The following is a 22,862-nucleotide window of genomic DNA, read 5'->3' as shown; positions in this document are numbered from 1 at the left end:
AACTGTATCAATTTAGGATCTACTTTGTATATTTCCCATATTTGTAGTAACCATGAGTGGGGTACACTATCAAAAGCTTTTTGGTAATCAACGTATGCGTAGTGTAGCGACCTGTGTTTAGTTTTAGCTTGATATGTTACCTCTGCATCAGTTGCTCTTTACATCCTCGTGCTCCTTTGCAACAGCCTTTTTGTTCTTCATTTATAATTTTGTTCTGTGTTGTATGTGTCATTAATTTCTGTGTAATGACTGAAGTTAATATTTTGTATATTGTTGGTAGGCATGTTATGGGGCGATATTTAGCTGGGTTTGCTGTGTCTGCTTGATCTTTAGGTTTCATATAAGTTATTCCATGTGTAAGAGTATCAGGGAATGTGTATGGGTCTGCAATGTAACTGTTAAATAATTTAATGATATGAATATAATAGAGGGAAACATTCCACGTGGGAAAAATATATTTAAAATGAAAGATGATGAGACTTACCAAACAAAAGCGCTGGCAGGTCGATAGACACACAAACAAACACAAACATACACACAAAATTCTAGCTTTCGCAACCAACGGTTGCCTCGTCAGGAAAGAGGGAAGGAGAAGGAAAGACAAAAGGATATGGGTTTTAAGGGAGAGGGTAAGGAGTCATTCCAATCCCGGGAGCGGAAAGACTTACCTTAGGGGGAAAAAAGGACAGGTATACACTCGCGCACACACACACATATCCATCCACACATACACAGACTGTCTGTGTATGTGTGGATGGATATGTGTGGGTGTGCGAGTGTATACCTGTCCTTTTTTCCCCCTAAGGTAAGTCTTTCCGCTCCCGGGATTGGAATGACTCCTTACCCTCTCCCTTAAAACCCATATCCTTTTGTCTTTCCTTCTCCTTCCCTCTTTCCTGACGAGGCAACCGTTGGTTGCGAAAGCTAGAATTTTGTGTGTATGTTTGTGTTTGTTTGTGTGTCTATCGACCTGCCAGCGCTTTTGTTTGGTAAGTCTCATCATCTTTCATTTTAAATATATGTTAAATAATTTAGTTAGATGCGAATGTGTTGAGGTGAACTTATTATTATTATTATTACTATTATTATTATTATTATTATTATTATTATACAGTTATTCATCTAGTTATCATCTTTCTACGATAATGGAGTTGTCATCACAATAGCTACAGAATATATATGTATGCTTTTTGAGGATAGGACATGTGGTCAACTGTCCCCTTGATGAAGGAACCATCCTGGGATTTGCCTGAAATGATTTAGGAAAACCTAAATCAGGATGATTGGACAGAATGAACTCCATTGTCATTTGGTTGGTTCCTGTTGTATCATATTCTTTGTTATAAACAAAGTTTTTCTCTTCATTGTTGCACACATCAGCTGCAACTGCTGGTGACTCCAGAACTATGAACTTTCTGCTGTGCCCCTTGCAATAACTCAAGTCCATTCAGAGAGCTGACTCAAAGCTCTTATTGCCACTAGTGACTTCTGAACCATGTACTTTCTTCTGTGGTATCCAGCCTCTACACTAATTCATCTGTTTGGAAAGCTGACTGTAGGCCTGTTCTATGTGCATGTCTTCATGTCCTCCTTTCAGTCCACTTGAAAAACTGACTCAAACCCCCCCCCCCCCCCTCCACACCAATGAGTGAGATACTGAACTCAGGGGAATGACAAGACACTACTAGACACTACTATCATGCACTTTAGATCTTGGCACAGGTATTCTTGCAAAAGCATCACAATGTTGTAATGCAATAAGGTGTTTTAGTTAATCTCCTTTCATTATTAACTACTACTCTGAATTCTCTAAGTAATCTTTGACTGTGTAGTATACGTTACCTCTGAAGAATATTTTGGCAGCCTTTTTACACGGATATATTTTGTTAATCTTCTTAATCACCATGGGTAGTTTATTATAGAGTTTTATTCCCGGATAGAAAATGCTGTTCTCGGTTGTTTATTTGTTTGTTTTTCCTTTGTAAATGTCAGTTGTTCAAACTGGCTCTTATTCCAAGATTGTGTGTGGGACTATTAATGAAATGGTAGCGCTTTTCCTGATGCACAATACAAATTGGTGGGTGTACTCACCTGGTGCAGTAATGATGCCCTTTTTTAAATAGTTATTTGCAGTGAGGCCAATACTGCATCTAATACTTAGTCTTGTGGCCCTATTCTGCAGTTTAAAAGTTATATCCATGTTCTGTGCCTTCGATTCCTAGAAAGAATCCTATCATTAAGATTTGAATGTATGTATCAGTAGTATGCCACCACGAGATGTTGACGTTTGAAGACTAATTACAAAACCCAAAGAGCAAAGTATACCAATGACATTCTTCTTACCAGCATATTTGTGTGTTCAGTTTGTGTTAAGTGACAATCAGTATTCATCCCTGAAAGCTTCGTGTTTGCTACACAGTCAATAGATTTATCATTTATGATATGAATATAATAGAGGGAAAAATCCTTTCGTCTTTCCCTCTCCTTCCCTCTTTCCTGACGAGGCAACCGTTGGTTGCGAAAGCTAGAATTTTGTGTGTATGTTTGCGTTTGTTTGTGTGTCTATCGACCTGCCAGCGCTTTTGTTTGGTAAGTCTCATCATCTTTCTTTTTAGATAGATTTATCATTTATGTTTATTATGAAATTATTGTTTGCACTCTTAATGCTGAAGTGTGAATTGTGTATTGTTTGTTTTCTTTATGTTCAGTATTAATTTGTCACGTACATCTGACCTTAAACATCCTTGAGGGCTTCATTTGCTTTCTCTAGTAGGAGTTCTGGTGTTGTATCAGTGACAATGATGTTGTTGTCATAAGCAAAGTGAACTTTTTCTTCGTGTCTTATTCTGTCTGGTTCCATATGAGCCAGACTACACCTGTGGTTTTCCAAGGCAGACTGTCAGACAAATTATGGAAGTGTACCCTCATATTTTGTATCCTGTAAACACCCCAGACATCTTGAACGCTACAGAAGATTATAATGTATGTAAATTATGTATATAATGTTTTATATTGTATTTGTATTTGAGAAGTGGTGTATAATTGTCATATGATTAATAATGATGAAAATAATGCCTAATAATACTTCCTGGAAAGTCAGTGATGTATATTAAGAACAGAATTTATCCCATTGCACTACCCTGAGGGACACCATTATTTGTATGTTTCTTGACTGATAGTGGTTTTACTAAAAAAATTATCTACAGCAGATGGGTGTACCCTCCCTAACTTCTGCACCTTCTTTTTCATGTAAGACTGAAACCACTCATTTGCTAATCCTCTTACATCTTCTAGTACTTCTAGCTTGTTTAATAGTATTTTATGATTAACAGTGTCAAAAGTCTTTTTAAAGTCTAAGAATATGCCTGCAGCATAGTAATTTTTGTCAAGTTCTTCAAATACCACTTTCATGAACTGTGTAATGGCATATTGTACTTCTCCCAATTTGGAAACCAGACTTTGATTAGTTCTGTATGGTTTAACCATTAGTTGTGGTTTCATTGTTCAGTACTTTTAAAAAATTATACAACTTCACTATTATTTAACTATTTAGCAGTACATCAGTAGAGAACACCACATATCTCAGACGTCATGTTTTCTTCCCGTTCAACCATGTAAGCAATGGCTTCAGTTCATGTTAGACTGTAGTATTTTCTACATCAATCAATATTATGTACTCTGTGACACTTTGGACTAATGGCACTTGTTGTTAAATGGTATGTAACAGTGTGGTACTTACATTCACACTTACAATACATTGTTAGCCATCTTATATTTGTTCCTGATTCCTGTTTTGTAATTTTTAGCACTATGGATGAATTGTAATAGGTGAAATCTAGATCTGCTGTTCTTTTCTCCATTGTCTGTGTTCAGCAATTGCTGCCCACAATGGCATCGTATGGATTCCAGTCTAATTAAGCTATGCTTCAGTATAAAGATTGTATTTATTGATATATAACTCACTAATCTATCTTTCATGATTGATTCAGTTATTTTGAAGAATGCAGGAAGTAGTAAAACTGGCCTGTAGTTTTCACTATTTTCCACATTCCCTTTCTTTCAAGGGTACTGCTCATAGATCACCTCTGTAGCCAAATGGTTAGCGTCACTGCCTTCAATGTGGAACTCGAATAACAAAGCATAGAGATCATCTGGATTCATCTACTGGTAATAACAGTTGGAGGGATTGGCAGCATGCTGATCACATGTCACATGATCATAGATCACTCCTTGTACTGCATTGTAGGGAATAATCCGCCAGCTGGAACAGGTCTAAGGCCTAATCCTGAGTGGCCTTTTGATTTTTTACAGGTAATGTGGGCTTGCGTACTCTGGAGAAATAGCTGAACTAAAGAACTTGTTTATTTTGTTTCTTAATGGGGCTTGTATGTTCTCTGTGCATGCCTTCGGAACAGAGTTTTGAACCTTATTTAAATGTGCTGACTTCATGTTTTATAATTTCTGTAGTGGCTTCATGACATCTTTCCATTACAGGGTGAAGCTGACTTCCAGTAATCCCCCTCTCCCCCTCATCAAGGAGGTCACTTCTTGTTCATCATTGTCTACTATTATGATTCATCCAATGAAGTGCTTAATTGAATTTTTGATTACATGTTTATCAATTTTTTCTCTCCTATTTGATTATTAATTTAGTTATTTAGTGTGTGCTTAGAAATAACTGTTGCAAATTTCCCTGAAACAAAGTCTAAAGCATTTTTGATGATGGAATGTTCTTCATAAATTATTGTGCACGGGGACAGAGCTTCCACGTAGTGAACAGAGTGAGTGTCATGTATTGCATGGATGTAATGAATAACTGCTTGAAGTAAAAACTTAAGACTGTTCAACTTGATCCCTATGACAAAATGTCATCATAACTGCATATCTATCTCTATCTCTCTCTCTCTCTCTCTCTCTCTCTCTCTCTCTCTCTCTCTCTCTCGTTCCCAACTATATAAAATGGCATTGCATTTCTCACCTGTTATTTTCCAGCCGAAACCACATGCAAAACCATTCAAGTTCACCATCAATCCATCAACACTGGCTTTCCCTGAACTTGATTATTTATTATGCTTATTATAAAGAATACTTTAACCACACCAGGACTATTTCTACTTGAAGAAATATTAAGAAAAACACACAACCTAGTAAATATCAATCATTACTAAGTATATAAAAATTTGAATCTCTGTCTCTTTTAAGAAAGTTTTTTAAGTTTGTAAAAAATAACTAGAAATTCATTAAAATTAGGGAATAAGTAGCCAACTAGAATTTCATTAAAATTAGGGAATAATTAGCATTTTTCAGTGTCTTCAAACCAGTCTTTTTAAGCTGTGACACAGTGGGATAACTAATAAGAAATATGATCTGATTTTCCATGGTATTTCTTACTGATAAAATATATTGCACTGAATATATCATTAGTACTTTTTTACATAACATAGACATTAATATTTTACTGTGACCAAATGGGACAATAAAACAGTACATTTTTTGATTACATTAAAAATTATGACAGCACAACAGTTGAATTTTACTTATTAGTAATAGGAGTGCTAAAGAATTTATAAAATACACACAGCAAATTAATCATTCCTTACCTTCTGAAACTTTTGTTCAATAGCTTGCTATCCTACCAACAGATACCTAGATTCATATCCACATTTACAGATAAATTACTGTGTTTCATGTGTATTTTGTACAGTATAGGCAACTTGAACTTTGCTCCAACAAATTTACATACAATAATCAAGGATATATTTTTTTGTGAATTTGGTTTTACTTTTGGTGGAATGGCTCTCCACTAAGGCACTATCGTTATTCCGAAATTACTTTCAAATGTGTTAAAGCAGAGCTACCCATTTTTCACCAACTTTATATGACTAACATTGAACAGCACTTAATCTAGTGTGTAGCAACATAAAATATTTCTCAATTTGCAGAGTGTAGTAATGCTTTCACGGTGAAAGTGCATATTGATTGGTGTAAAATTGGAAAGACTTTGCATGAAGTTTGACTGTGCAAACATTAATATGAACCTACATCCCCTGATCTGTTGCTTATTCTGAAGATCAGTCCTTATTATCCTCTTATTTTTCCAGGTGAATTGACCACTTATTTTGTAATGAAATTTTTGTGCAGACAGTTCTGAATTAGTTGTGAAAGACAAGCACAATTCGTATAATAGCTGCATTTATACAAATGAACAGACTAGAGTGGAAAATATTTCATAATGAGTAATAACATCCTGTATGTAAGGTTGAAATATGTCATGCTTGAGTGTGGTTAGATTCTATTAAAATATGATGTGCTCATGTTACGGTTACTTCTTTTTTAGGATCACTCACACTGTTATTTTAGAAGATCCATATGATGATCCTCCGGGACTAATTGTGCCCGATTCTTCTCCTCTGCCAACTAAGGAAAATCTACAGGTTAGTGCTCCTTAGTAACTTTAGTTCCATATTTTCCTATAATTGTTTCATTTTATCAGAATTTTCTTTGTATATGCTCCTGAAATAATTATGAAGTGTCAGTAATGTATTACATTCACGATTTTGTTACAGTTGTTTGCTGTATATAAAAAATCGTCTTATAGATAGATGCATTAGTAAGGGATGTTCTCATTGCGCAAAGAGCACATCAGTGTATAGTTTAGCACTTATAATGTGAAAGATAAATTAGCACTGTGCTGAAAGGCGTCATTTCTGTTGCTGTAGTTAGAGCCAGATCTGAAACCTTCAATCAAATGTATGATTGTAACAGTAGGATGCAGTTGATGATATACGAAAGTGGTTTGATAAATTTGGTAAATTTCCATGCCCCTTCATGGTTGGTAAGCTTGATCATTCCAAGGTTCATATAATGAATTTAAACAACGTACAGCATACAGTTCATTGTCAACAGCTGTCAATGTTTCTACTTTGATTGAAAGTGGAGAAAATCCTGTTTCGTGCTGTTATTGAACATTTTCATTGGATGGGTTGGACTGCCACCAAACTCAAAAACAGAATTGGGTGAAGTTCACATGGACTCCGCACCATCATTGAAGACCGTTTACTTTTGGATTAATGAATTTAAACATGGTCAGACGTGCACAGAAGGTGAAGCTTGCTCCAGCTGTCCAGTTGAGATCACCACAAAGAAAATCATTGACAAAATCTGTGATATGGTAATGCAAGACCATCAAATAAAAATTTATGAGATTGCTGAGACTGTGGGCATTTCAGCTGAGTGAGTGCATAATATCCTGCACCGAGAATTGGCTATGAAGAAGCTCTGTGTGAGGTGGGTGCTGCAGTTGCTCACTGTCAACCAATAGCACATCTATTACAGCATTTCAAAACAATGTCTGTTGTTGTTTAATTGCAGTCCACAAGACTTTGTTATGCTGATTTATGACTGTCGACGAAAGCTTGATCTGTTATCAGACGTCCGAGCGGAAGCAACAGTTTCTTCCTGTCTGCTTTGACCCATGACGTAAGGGTGTTTTGGTGTGTGACGTCATTACGGTGCAGAGTTTATGAGTTGGTTGTGTTTGTAGATGTTGTCTTACTGTGTTTGATGGCGCCGTGTGTGTGTGTGTGTGTGTGTGTGTGTGTGTGTGTGTGTGTGTGTGTGTGTGTGTGTGTGTGCGCGGGGGGAGACGGGGGGGTGGGGGGGAGACCTCCTTCGCATCGCCGAAATTTGTTGGTAGTAAGTAAATATTTTTTTGTCTATTTTTCTCAAGTTGTAATGTTTTGTGTATTTATTGTTCATTGAATGTGTTTTAATTTACGTAGGGATGTTTGCCTTTTTAATATTTGAGGTGTTGTGGTTTTGTTTTTCGTAGTTGTAGGTATTGGTTTTTTCATATCAATAGTTGTGGTGGATCTATATAGGTCAAGGGCAATGACCGATTCCAATGTTCATAGTTTTAAATGTGGGTATTGGTGTTTTGGTATCGTCAGCTGTGGTCAAGGGAAATGTCTGATTCGAATTTTCGATTTTTGTAGTTTTTACTGTAGGCATTGGCGTTTTGTTATCGTCAGCTGCGGTTGACCTATATAAGCGAAGGGAAGTGTCCGATAACTGAAGATTTTGTAATTCCCCCCCCCCCCCCTTCCTCCCCCGTGTTATATTTAGCTTGTCCCCTCCGTAAAACCCCCAATTTCCCGCAGTTGTCCTGTTAGTTTGATTGTATTTTTGGAGGGAGATGTTACTGTGTTATTTATACGTATTTTCATGTTTGTTGCTGTGTGTATGTAGTGACATCATAGGCGCCATATTGGAGATGCTTAGAATACCCATTTCTGCCATATTAATTAAGTCATGGGTCAAAGCAGACGGGTGGAATCGAACACTTCTGTAATCCTATCAAAACAAGAGACAAAGGCTGTTGAAAATGCACTGAAGAAGGCAAAGACCATTTTACCAGGTGGTAAGGTGATGGCCACTGTTTTCTGAGATCCCCAAGGATTAATCCTCTGAGATTATTTGGAAAAAGGCAGAATCATACTGGACCCTATTACGTTTCATTGTTTGGAGCATTTGAAACTAGTGATGCTGAAGAAAAGACCAGGGTTGGCACAAAAAAAAGTGCTCTTTCACCAGGATAATGCACACATCAGTGATAGAAATGGCAAAAGTGCACGAATTAGGCTTTGGATTGGTTCCTCATCCACCCAGTTCACCAGATTTAACCCCAAGTGTCTTCTTCCTGTTCCCTAATTTAACTTGCTGCAAAGAAATTTTCATCAAATAGGGAAGTGATAATTGCAGTCAATAAATATTCTGCAGAGTTTGATAGAACCTGTTTTTCTGGTGGGATGAAAATGCTGGAGGATCGCTGAGCCAAATAACGAGAGGGGACCCAAAAGTAACAGGAATCGTAATGTTGCACATCGTGTACTTGTAGTAGCGGATTGCGTCACCAGAGGGTTGTAGTAAGACCTCTGCTGAGTCATTTTGCCACGCGACGTCACCCAACAGTGAGAAGTGTGGTTTTTTTGGCAGTTCTTTGAATGTGCGTACATTGCAGACGTGACACAAGGAAATGGCTAGTTCTTACGAACAATGTGCGGCAGTGAAGTTTTGTTTCTTACTCGGCAAGAACACAGCAGAAACTGTTGCGATGATTCAAACAACCTACAAAGACAAAGACGCAAGTGTACAAATGGTTTTCTCGGTTTAAAAAGGGAGAAAGGGTGGTTGAAGATCAGCCTCGTTCCGGTCGACCTTCAACTGCTCGAAGCGAAGACAACATCGACAAAATCCGTGATCTCATCAGTGAAGATCAACGCAGGACAATCTACCAACTCGAGAACTCGTCTGAGTTGCCTTGGAACTCAATTCAGCGCATCTTGACGATCGATTTGGGAATGCGAAGAGTAGCAACAAAATTAGTGCCGAAGCTTCTTACCGAAGATCAAAGGGATCGTCGCGTTCAGGCCTGTCTCGAAATGAAGGATGCGTTCAAAGATGATCCACATTTTTTCAACAAAACCATTACAGGTGATGAGTCATGGTGCTATGGGTATGATCCAGAAAGTAAACAACAGTCATCACATTGGAAGTCACCTGGCTCACCTCGACCAAAAAAAGCTCAACATGTGAAAACGATGTTGATCTTTTTTTGACATCAAAGGGATCATACACACTGAATTTGTCCCTGAAAACCAGACAGTAAACCAACAATTCTATTTGGAGGTTATGAAATGGCTTCGCAGAAGTTAGTCGCGATAACGTCCTGCTTTGTGGGATTCTGACGTGTGGTTCCTGCATCACGACAATGCTCCCGCACACACGGCTCTCAGCGTTCGCCAGTTTTTGGCCTCAACGAAGACGACTACCTTTACCCACGCGCCCTATTCACCGGATTTAGCACCCTTGGACTTCTTCCTATTCCCAAGGATGAAAAGAGACTTTGAGAAAAAGTGTTTTGCGGATGTGGAAGACGTAAAATGCAATGTCATTAAAGTGCTAGCAGGTATCAAAAAGGACGAGTTTAAAAGGTGCTTCGAACACTGGAATGAACATTTGGACAAGTGTATTAATGCTAATGGAGAGTACTTTGAAGGAGATTAAGGTTGTATTTGAAAACAATAAAGTATATGCTTTCTAGAAAGAAATTCCGGTTATTTTTGGGTCTCCTTTCGTATACCCCCGAAGGAGACTATATCGAGAAGGAAGGTGAGTTGTTTCAAAACAAACATTTTTATTGCTTTTTTTGTTAGATTTAACAAACCACCCTCGTAAGTATGCGGCAAGTATTTGTATATAGCTTTTGTAAAAAGCCAGTAGGACGAGTTTATTTCCTTTTCTGTTAAAAATTGTGCAGGCTTGTGGTATAGTGCAAAATTGACTTCCGTTCAATACTCAGATGTATTATTATAGTATCAAGTGTTACTAGAGATTTCAATTATTCTATGATCAATTTTATGTCTGGTTATGCACTTTAAAATTCTCTGAAAAATAGTATCAGCACAGATATGTGCTATTGGTTCTACTTTAAGCACTATTTCACCTTCAGTCATCATCTTCAAATGAACAGAAAATAAAGAATGAACCACAAAATGAAGCACATGTTTACATTAGTTAACAATGCTGTTCTTACCAGTGGCCAATGCAAGACAGAGCTAGCGGACAGATCCATCCCGTCTTCTGAATGGCTGGTAGGAATTAAGTGAAAATGAGAAAGATTTTACTGCCTTCAATTATGTGCAACATCAGTTCACTTGGTATTATGGAAATATGAGATGTTTTCAAAGAAAGACCAAACTTTTGAAACAGTGCACCAACCAACTGAATCAGCGTGCTGCAGTTCCTGAATGCACCTAATGTCGGTTTAGACAACAAACTGCCGTTAGTCTTGTTTAACTCAACTGTTAGTTGCCGAGTTGCAGTCGCTGAAGTGATCATGTGCACGAGTTATTCGTTGGATTAGTGACAAAGTGACAGTGTAAGAGCTTGTACAATGTGTGTATTTTAAATTACAATGTGTGTATTTTAAATTACAATGTGTGTATTTTAAATTACAATGTGTGTATTTTAAATTACAATGTGTGTATTTTAAATTATGATACAAGCATGGCAAAATTCTCAGAGGGGCATTTTGTTTGCGTTGTCAAGTGCACAGCGAGGCTTGTGTTAGTCACACACACACACACACACACACACACACACACACACACACAGAGTGCTTTGGGTGGTTTAAGCATTTTGAACTTAAAAAAAAAAAGCACACAAGTTGGTCGAAGAAGGAGGGGGTGATGATGAATCTGTTTCGGGAATTGTAGGAAAACTGGACTCATATATCGCATCGTTACAGTGCACTAGCTCTCTGGCGAAACACCAGACTCCTTTTGGGCCCCATACACCCTGTCACTATTCTCTGGACCTAATCCCAGCAGACTTTTCCCTGTTTCCCAAACTTAAAATCTTCTTGAAAGTACATTGTTTCTAAACAACAGAGAATATACTGGACAATATAACAAGAGACCTATTGCAAACAAGGGAAACTTCAGCATTGGTCGTATAAATTTGAAACCATTTTTTGTTATTGCATATTGATTTCAATCACAGAGTAATCATCTTCATTGCTAAAATAAAATAAAAACACGTGAAGTCAAACCTAAATGTTCAATTCACAAACATGTATGTCAGTTTCCAGTAGAGAACATTGAGTTTCACAAGGTACGATACATGCCAAGATGAAGTCCAGTTCACTCATATAGTCATGCACCAAATATAATTTCAAACGTAGGTGTTAATAGTGAAGAACTTGCCAACTAGCAGGTACGATTCAAATTGAGTAAGCTGCTTATGAAAACCTATAAAACTAAGCTCAGCTCCATGTTTATAATGGATGCCATCAGCACTCTCTTTATTGAATAGATTTATAATGCGGAGTATTTATTTGCACAGTAGAAGACAATTATTTAATCTGCAGCGAATTTGGGATTGTGAGGCCGAAAGTGCAGGAGGTCAGGTCCATATGTAGGAGGATAAGAGTGGAGAAACTTCAGGATAAGGAAATCAGGCACAAGTACATAACAGCAATCTCAGGAAGGTACCAGTTAGTTGAATGTAGTCAATTACAGTCATTGGAAAAGGAATGGACAAGGTACAGGGACACAGTACTAGAAGTGGCTAAAGAATGTCTTGGAACAGTAGTGTGTAAAAGTAGGATGAAGCAAACAGCTTGGTGGAATGATACAGTCAAGGCAGCCTGTAAAAGGAAAAAGAAGGCGTATCAAAAATGGCTACATACCAGAACCCAGGTAGACAGAGAAAGTTATGTTGAAGAAAGAAACAAAGCCAAACAGATAATTAGAGCATCCAAGAAGAAATCGTGGGAAGACTTTGGAAACAGGTTGGAGACTATGGGTCAAGCTGCTGGAAAACCATTCTGGAGTGTAATTAGCAGTCTTCGAAAGGGAGGTAAAAAGGAAATGACAAGTATTTTGGACAGATCAGGAAAACTGCTAGTGAATCCTGAGGATGCCTTGGGCAGATGGAGGGAATATTTTGAAGAGTTGCTCAACGTAGGTGAAAATGCGATCAGTAATGTTTCAGATTTCGAGGTAGAATGGGATAGGAATGATGATGGAAATAGGTTCACATTTGAGGAAGTGGAAAAAATGGTCAATAGATTGCAGTGCAATAAAGCGGCTGGGGTGGATGAAATTAAGTCGGAGCTCATCAAATACAGTGGAATGTCAGGTCTTAAATGGCTACACAGGATAATTGAAATGGCCTGGGAGTTGGGACAGGTTCCAAAAGACTGGACAAAAGCAGTAATCACACCAATCTTTAAACATGGAAACAGAAAAGATTGTAACAACTACAGAGGTATCTCTTTAATCAGCGTTGTGGGTAAAATCTTCTCAGGTATTGTTGAAAGGAAAGTGCGATTATTAGTTGAGGACCAATTGGATGAAAATCAGTGTGGGTTTAGGCCTCTTAGAGGTTGTCAGGACCAGATCTTTAGCTTACGGCAAATAATGGAGAAGTGTTATGAGTGGAACAGGGAATTGTATCTATGCTTTATAGATCTAGAAAAGGCATATGATCGGGTTCCTAGGAGGAAGTTATTGTCTGTTCTACAAGATTATGGAATAGGAGACAAACTTTTGCAAGCAATTAAAGGTCTTTACATGGATAGTCAGGCAGCAGTTAGAGTTGACGGTAAATTGAGTTCATGGTTCAGAGTAGTTTCAGGGGTAAGACAAGGCTGCAACCTGTCTCCACTGTTGTTCATATTACTTATGGATCATATGTTGAAAACAATAGACTGGCTGGGTGAGATTAAGATATGTGAACACAAAATAAGCAGTCTTGCATATGCGGATGACTTAGTTGTGATGGCAGATTCGATTGAAAGTTTGCAAAGTAATATTTCAGAGCTAGATCAGAAATGTAAGGACTATGGTATGAAGATTAGCATCTCCAAAACGAAAGTAATGTCAGTGGGAAAGAAATATAAACGGATTGAGTTCCAAATAGGAGGAACAAAAGTTAGAACAGGTGGACGGTTTTAAGTACTTAGGATGCATATTCTCACAGGATGGCAACATAGTGAAAGAACTGGAAGCGAGGTGTAGCAAAGCTAATGCAGTGAGCACTCAGCTACGATCTACTCTCTTCTGCAAGAAGGAAGTCAGTACCAAGACTAAGTTATCTGGGCACCGTTCAATCTTTCGACCAACTTTGTTGTATGGGAGCGAAAGCTGGGTGGATTCAGGTTACCTTATCAACAAGGTTGAGGTTACGGATATGAAAGTAGCTAGGATGATTGCAGGTACTAGTAGATGGGAACAATGGCAGGAGGGTGTCCACAATGAGGAAATCAAAGAAAAACTGGGAATGAACTCTATAGATGTAGCAGTCAGGGCGAACAGGCTTAGATGGTGGGGTCATGTTACACGCATGGGAGAAGCAAGGTTACCCAAGAGACTCATGGATTCAGCAGTAGAGGGTAGGAGGAGTCGGGGCAGACCGATGAGAAGGTACCTGGATTCGGTTAAGAATGATTTTGAAGTAATAGGTATAACATCAGAATAGGCACCAATGTTAGCACTGAATAGGGGATCATGGAGGAACTGTATAAGGGGGGTTATGCTCCAGACTGAACGCTGAAAGGCATAATCAGTCTTAGATGATGATGATGATGATGATGATGATGATGATGATGAGTAGAAGACAATAGGGACAATAGGTTGTACAGAGATTTATGCTAAATAAAGTACAGAATCATAGTGTTAAAATATATTGCCATAAAAACATAGTGCAAGATAATATGACCACTACTAGTGATAACTAGATTGTTGAATGGAATTACAAACTATTCCAAATTTCTTATGTACCAATAGAATCGTCTTTCCTAGAAATATATGTTACTGAAACCATGATATCAGTAAAACTGTAGCAGACATTTCTTATTAAAACATCTTGTCCAACTGGAACTGAAAGACAAAGCAAGATCATACAACTATGCTCGCTGGCATGTCAAATCCAAACAAATCTGCTTCAAAGTCGTTTCATAAATCATCTACACACTAGTGTGGAAAAATTGTAGATGCAAGACAAAAATTGTAGATGCAAGACATTTTATTCTTTCCGTAAACCAGTGTTTATATTATGTACAAGCTGTTGTAATATATTTACTTGCAGATGCTGGCCATTAGATGTATTGATACTGTGCAGTTTTCATGATTTTTAATATCAATTTTTTACACTAAGAAATTTACATTATGAAAAATGTTGTAAAATTGTTTGATGTTTTGAATCATTAGGAATATAATGAGGACCAAGTTGCCAAAAGAAATGTGTACAGCCAACTGTATGGAAAATATTCTCATATTATGAGAAACTGTCGTGCACCCATATAAGCATTCACCCAAACTTACATTAATGTGTTCCTGGGAGACTTAGGGATGTCTCACCTTATAACTTGTGGAGCCAGTCAGCCCATGAACAACTTCCAAAAATGAGTGCTCGAGTTTCCCTTGTTTGCAATACTTGTTGTGTGGTCATGGTGCACAAAGTTCCTAATGGGAAAAAAATGCATAGTCCCAGAAAATGCATTCCAGGAGGCGTTGCAAAAATTGAGAAAATGTTGGGCATGTTGTATGCCTCTGGAGGGGGACTACTTTGAAGGGACAGAGTGGAAAATGTACTACAGTGAGTGCTAATGATAAGGCAGATTAACCAAGACAGTATTAAATTTTGTAGTTGGTATCAGTGGAGATTTGAAATCTGAGAAGTCCAGAGATGTGGGTAAACACATCATATACAGTCCAAGGAGAAGCATATGGAGGGAAAAATGAAAAGAGAGGAGTGCAATATGTGTAACAAATGTATATGCCAGGCACTGAAGTCTTGACTGACATGTTGTGGATTATGCTCTACAAATAAATAGTCTGCAATAGGATACTTCATGGTGTTGTCTTACAGAAAATACAGACATGTGGTACATAGTAACGTTTGTGAAATGCATCATTCTTGTTATATTGAAGATCAATGTGATGATTCTGTTTCCTATGTTACAATGCTTATTATGCTGCAACACTTGGTCAAAATATGACTAGATTGCAGCTGAAATCAGCAATATAAGTAAAACATGTGATAGTTCCCAAGTTAAATGAGAGATGAAAAAACAGTTAACACATTAACCTATTAGCCTTTTGTAGAGCATACTGTAGAAGACAACAGCCAGGACTTCGGTACCTCTCTCTCTCTCTCTCTCTCTCTCTCTCTCTCTCTCTCTCTCTCTCTCTCTCTCTTCTCCTCCTCCTCCTCCTCCTCCTCCTCCCTCCCTCCCATTCCTGTACTTCAAAACTTGGCAGGTGGAAACTTACTGTACAACATGTGCTTCAAAACATGCAGCCATACTCTGACAAATGTAGTGAAGCTCATAGCTGAGGCCACTTCCCATTGTACCATATATTAGGGTTCCTTCCCATTCAATTCAGATAAGGAACACTTGAACAACTACTTAAATGCCTTCATAATAACTGTAATCTCATCTTCACAATCCCAGTGGGAGTGATAAGTTGGAGACTGCAGTCTATTCCTGGAATCCTCACTTAATATTGGTTCTTGAACCACTTTAAGTAGCCTTTCATGGTGCAGTTGATGCCCATTGTCAAGTGCCTGCAAGCTCGTGCTTCTCAGCACTGTCTCAGCCTTCTCACACGAGTTAAACAAACCTTTCACCATATGTGCTGCCATTCTTTGTATACATTGTGGTTTGTAAGCAGTTTCCTTTGTACACTGACTGCATTTTCGCAGTATCCTACCAATGAAATGAGTCTGCCACCTACTTTACCTACTGTCAAGCTTATGTTATCACTTGATTTTATATCCTTCGATATTACTATGCCAGGGGGCTTGTATTAGTTGACTGATTCCAGTTGTGACTAATTAACATTTCAGTCAAGATACGTTCCATTTTTGCATTCCATGAAGTGCCTGCTTTTACAATTTGTGGACGTGTAACAAGTTGCCATCTTATGTAGTTGAAATCTTATGTAGATTGGTCTGTATATTTGTGCAACTTTTGTACATTAGCATCCTATAGATGATTGCATCATCTGTAAAAAAAAAGTTTGAGGTTACTATTGATATTGTTGTTAATATACAACATGGACAGCAAAGCACCCACCCCACTTTTCTGGGGCACACTTTTAGTTCCTCATTTGTAAATGCCTATCCATCAAAAATTATATGCTGCATTCTCTCAGCACAGAAATCCTGGATAGTTTGGTACCCCCTCATGTAATTAATAGTCTCATTAATAAACATTAGCTGTGATCCATGGTCTTCAGGAAGTCGTGAAAAAAGTGAGAGTCTTGTTTCACATGACATATTTGGAATCAGTGGTGGTTGATGTGGAAGTGTCATTCTATTAAAGATGTGTCAATACTAGAGGCAGGAAAAATCAGTTTACTGTATGACTAATTTTAGTTTTGCCATTTACCAGTGTTGGTGGTGTTTCTTCCAATGTTTGTATTATTTTTCTCCTCCCAGTTTCTTTGTTACTTTTTACCAGTTTCTTTGTTATTTTTCACCTGTTTCTTTGTTATTTTTCACCTGTTTCTTTGTTATTTTTCACCTGTTTCAGTGTTATTTTTCGCCAGTTTCGGTGTTTCTTTTTGCCTGTTCGTATTAGTTTTAACCACTTTTGTAATGTTTCTGCTTTTTTTTTTTTTTTTTGTACTAATTTTTCATGGTGTTTTTGAAGCTCTGCATGTTCGTTAGTTTCATTTTTCTATATGTCCTTTGGCATTACAGTGAAAATGAAAATACAGCGTATTAATTTAATTATATTTACATTGCAAACCACATTCATTAACTGTACTGAAAATAAACAAATATTTATGTTAAACCTATTAAATCTATTGTTATAAAAACACACTTCAGAATTTTTCAAAATAAAGCATTGTCATAACATCAGCGCTCTCTGAGGAGACATTATGCTGCTAATCCACCGTCTTTTCACTGTAGTGTGAAAACAGCTGCTAGAAGCCTATGTGTGAACATTAAAGTCAAATTGACTTTAGCACAACAGCGAACACTTGATATTGCATTTCCTGCTGGTGTGGATAGTTCCTTTTTCACAGAAGTCCAGGTATATGTAGTTCATACCACCATCCTAGGATTGAAAGAACTACCTAGAGCTGAGAACACAGACCTGCATGGATCTCTGGCTGTAAGACTTGTCAGTCTAGTTTGAAGGTGCACCCCATTGCATTTCGGTGCTTTCCTTGCTTCTGCCTGAGGTACTTGTCTATATTCATGTTTTTGAAAAGCTTCTTGGTTTCATCACCAAAAATTTCTTTAGCTGTGATAATGAATGTCATACATTTAATGTCTATGGACAGATCATCAGAGTTTTGCAACACTCTGTTTCACTCCTTTCAGTGTCAAAGGTAGTTTCACTAGAGAAGCGCTGGTAATTTTTCTTTTCTAGTACTGTATTTGTGATTATTACTTTGTAGGTGTGATTGATGTGCCAGTACGAGGGTCACCTAGAAAGTAATGCACCACATTTTTTTTTTCCTTCAACAATTCTTTATTGTACATAATGAAAATTACACACATAAAACAATGGTGTTTTATCTACACCCCCTTTTTTTCCATATAATCTCCATTCCATTCTATGGCCTTCCTCCAGAGCGAACCAAGGGGCTGTATGCCCTATCTGTACCTATCCTTGTCCCGGTGGCAGTGCCAGTGCTTTGCTGTGTGAATGACCTCATCATCATCTTCAAAGTGTTTTCCACCAATGACATCCTTTAATGTCCCAAACAAATGGAAGTCTGACGGGGCTACAATAGGGCTGTCAGGTGTGGCACGATTTGCAGCAGTCGGGGATCATCCACGGCTGTGGATAGTCTGCCTGACCACTGCAAATCATAGAGCTCCACCAAACTACCTTCTGATGACCTCACTTCCATGCCCAGCGACTAACTGTACTTCTGTCGACAGCAGGTGCTCCATAGACTTTTCACAAGCATTTGTGAATATTCCCCACAGTTGCTTTCTCTGCAGTGAGAAATTCAATGACGGCATGTTGCTTGTAACATACATCACCTATAGATGTCATTTTAAAACTGTCCTACAGCTACACTAACTTTCGGAAGTGATGGAAACTTGGCATACTCACTCAGGAGACTTCAGATAATACATACGTAGTGTTTTGCATTCGTAGCATTGTTTTTGACTAAGAAAAAATGTGGTGCATTACTTCCTGAGCAACCTCATATATTTAGTCAGTGAACACATGTACTATGAGACTAGCTAACACTGTCAATTGCTTAAACAGCTGCATGCAAGAGGTACATTTGTGGATCTCATTCCTTAATTCTAATACTTTCTTATGCACAATGAGTACCTTAGTGTAAACGAGGACTACCCCAAAATAATCATCCTGTAGGACATCATCGAGTGAAAGTATGTCAGTATACTGATTTTTACTTCTACATAGTTGGCATAGTAAAGATTGCTGTAATTATATGGTATTATAGATACAGGCTGAGATTGTTGTATTCTGTTTACGACAACAGTGCACAGGAGATCAAGCGGTCAGGACCTGTAAGCGGGCATCCAGGGCAGCTGTTAAATGACAGAACAGTAAATTAGGTAAAAAAAATATATATATATTTCAGTGTACGATATACAAAGGGCGCACCTAGGGTCAGAAGTTACCACTTTTAGGCCAGTCTAGGAGGTCGAACACTCAATAACTGGACAGTGGAAGGGGAGGTGGTTCATCTTAACATGTTGATGGCTGGTCATGGAATGCAGAGCCAGAGACTCTGCCTTCTAAGAAAGACGTCTCTTCTGCTTGAGGTCTGGATCACAAGAGAGCGAAGCAACTGTGTTCTGCACTGCAGAATCCTGCAGAGTCCACACACGCTATTGGCTAAAACCTATGGCATGAATTCGTTAGCAGTTTCAGCAGAGGGCTCAAGGCTTCTCTTGTCGGCGAATAGAACTGCCTCGGTTCTGAAAGATAGGCAACTTGTGCCACAGAGGCATGGTGGAAGTTGTTCTGTGAGATAACTTGTAAAGATTTGACTGAGGCTTTGAAACAGTTTTTTTAAACCAATTCCCTAAAATATTCCTTGCCTGGCTGACAGCGTGTACAATTATCTGTGCAAATTTCCAGCATGCTGGAATAATTGTAGGTTAGGAACTTCAGTTAATCAGTACAACAGAAAACCAAGCAAAATTGCAAATTTCACTTTTTTTATTCACTCAGTGACTAGTTTTGGTCCAGTGTCCATTTTCAAATCATCGTAATAGATAATCAGATATGGTATTTCCCAAAATGTACAAACAATCAGCTATAATGCTTACAGTTTTGACATTTTCGGAAATACCATTTTTAACTATATTTTATGATGATTTGGAAATGGGGTCACCACATGAAACTAGTCATTAAGTGAATAAAAAAGTGAAATTTGGTGATTTGATTGGTTTTTCGTTGTACTGATTGTTGTTTTTGCTTACAGCTCTCAAATAATTTATTTTTTATTTATTGCAATTTCAATTTTGAGTATTACTACACATCATCAGGCAGAAGTCACAAATACAAGTACCCACACAGCTATAAGTACAGCTGCTAGTCCAAACATCAAGTGAATAAAAACAATGTACAAGTCATAAGATACACAAATAATCAAAAAACCATAAAAATAGCATGACAGTAATATATGTCTTATGTTCGTGTGGTCCCACTTGATAGTTGTGTGCCAAATGTCATATTGGTGCGTAGAGGGAGGGGGAGGACAAGTAGAGAAGAGGAAGGAACAATGCTGGTACACTGGTGGGGAAGGAGACATGCAGGTGGAGGACAGGAACAAGTGAAATTGGAGGCCAAGGGGTTACTGATATGAATGCTATGTCACAGGAAGAGTTACAACCTTTACAGTTCAGAATAGATGGTGTCTGCGGGAAGAATCCATGATTCGTGCCACCAACACCAGCTATTCTGAATTCCATAGTTTGGAACAATCTTGGGTTTTTCTGGATTCTTCCCACAAACACATGTTGAGAACTCTCCCTGTAACATATCCTTCATTCCTATACCCACCCTCACTTCAGCCGTCACTAATGCATATCCTCCAACTGCCTATCCCTTCTCTTCCTGCGCTCCCACTCCAGCACTGCACATGCCTTCCATCTTGTAAGTGCACCTGCATAGTCCTTACCCTTCTCTGCTTCTGTCCTCCCAACCTGCCCCTTCCCCCTTTCAACCACAGCCTCCTGATGCTATGCCTAGCAGGCCACCATCCATCCTGTCCCCACCACATCACTGCACACTCCCACAGGCAGCAGTATCACCTCCCCCCACTCCTATCCTGCTACCTCTCCCAACCCCACTTCTTTTCTGTACCCCCGTGCAAACATCCCAGAAAAGATCACCATTCACATCAGAAACTGTTGCAGTCAGGCCTTAGTGCCAGGTGATGCCAGTCGCCATGTGTGTGTTTCTTCTTTTTGTTTTGTCTATGTCTGATTAAGTACTTATTCCAACATCAAACAATGGAAAATCCAGGACAGAATGTTACAATATTATGAAAAGGAAAGTTGCTACTCACAATATAGTGGAGGTGCTGAGTCACTTAGTCCAATAGGTAATAATATCTAGCTGTCCTTTCTCATTGTGCCTATCTGGTCACACTCAGCACGTCCTCTATGTGGTGACTAGCAATCCATCCTTCTCGTATGGTCATTATTTCATCCCAGATTTCCCATTTTTTAAAGCAATGGACATCTGTTCAAATCTACTTGTTGCATTCAAGCCTTGAACTTTCTCTCCCCAATTCTGTTCAGTACCACCTCATTAGTTAACATGGTTTACCCATCTGATCTTCATACTGGGAGACTTCATTGCCCATGATATTTTGGGTCCTCGGCCTTTACTTGCCCTCGGGGTCGACTTTTGGAGAGCCTCTTGATGCCTCACAAGCTTTGCATCCTAAACACAGGCACTCACACTCACTTCTGTACTGCTACTTTGTCATTCTCAGCCATTGGCCTCTCTTTCTCTTCTCCAGCCCTCACAGACTCTGTTCAGTGGGAGGTCATTGACGACCTCCATTCCAGTGACCACTTTCCACTCTGCATTCACCTACTTGATGGAGCACTACATGAAGAGAAGCTACCGACATGGCTGGTCAGCAGGGCTAACTGGTCGCTGTTGAGTCAGCTAGCTGTGTTCGAACATTGCAACAGTGTCCAGGAATAAGTGGACCATATCACACAAGTGATCAATCGTACCACTGACTTACCCATCCCAAAGGCCTCAGGTCATCTTCCGAGGTGACCTGTGCTTTGGTGGACAGGTGAGTGCCTTTCAGCCATTCGGAACAGGCGTGCAGCTCTTCGACAATTTCAAAGCCGCCCTACGGCAGACAACCTTAGAGCATTTAGAGTCATGAGAACAAATGCCTGGCGTGTGCTTAAGGAGAGCAAGAAAAGATCATAGCAAGTATTCCTGGACTCCCATCAACCATTCCACTTGTTCTACAGGTATGGGAAGCCATCAGGAGGATTTCTGGTGAGCGCAGTCGTTCACCAATAGCTGCAGAGTTGACACGAGGCTGTCTTCAGACAGCCACTGGAGACATCGCTCAGATGCTGGTGGAGAACTTTGCACATACTACTAAAAATGCCAGCCAGGCTCCGGCATTTCGTCGCCAGCGCGGAACTTCTACATCTACATCTACATTTATACTCCGCAAGCCACCCAACGGTGTGTGGCGGAGGGCACTTTACGTGCCACTGTCATTATCTCCCTTTCCTGTTCCAGTCGCGTATGGTTCGCGGGAAGAATGACTGTCTGAAAGCCTCTGTGCGCGCTCTAATTTCTCTAATTTTACATTCGTGATCTCCTCGGGAGGTATAAGTAGGGGGAAGCAATATATTCGATACCTCATCCAGAAACGCACCCTCTCGAAACCTGGCGAGCAAGCTACACCGCGATGCAGAGCACCTCTCTTGCAGAGTCTGCCACTTGAGTTTGTTAAACATTTCCGTAACGCTATCACGGTTACCAAATAACCCTGTGACGAAACGCGCCGCTCTTCTTTGGATCTTCTCTATCTCCTCCGTCAACCCGATCTGGTACGGATCCCACACTGATGAGCAGTACTCAAGTATAGGTCGAACGAGTGTTTTGTAAGCCACCTCCTTTGTTGATGGACTACATTTTCTAAGGACTCTCCCAATGAATCTCAACCTGGTACCCGCCTTACCAACAATTAATTTTATATGATCATTCCACTTCAAATCGTTCCGCACGCATACTCCCAGATATTTTACAGAAGTAACTGCTACCAGTGTTTGTTCCGCTATCATATAATCATACA

At 39.0% G+C, this 22,862-nt stretch overlaps 1 protein-coding gene across 1 annotated transcript in view; it reads left to right on the top strand.

Annotated features, from left to right (window-relative positions):
* LOC126161251 (zinc finger CCCH domain-containing protein 13) overlaps positions 1 to 22,862 on the top strand; it is an 83,074-nt gene that overhangs the window by 33,943 nt on the left and 26,269 nt on the right. Inside the window, exon 7 of the mRNA XM_049916990.1 lies at positions 6,338 to 6,434. Coding sequence (XP_049772947.1) covers positions 6,338 to 6,434 — 97 coding nt within the window. The remainder of the gene's footprint in view (positions 1 to 6,337; positions 6,435 to 22,862) is intronic.

Source organism: Schistocerca cancellata, chromosome 2 (genome assembly GCF_023864275.1).
Source record: "Schistocerca cancellata isolate TAMUIC-IGC-003103 chromosome 2, iqSchCanc2.1, whole genome shotgun sequence".
Lineage (NCBI taxonomy): Eukaryota > Metazoa > Arthropoda > Insecta > Orthoptera > Acrididae > Schistocerca > Schistocerca cancellata.
This window is presented reverse-complemented; position numbering and strand designations above follow the sequence as displayed.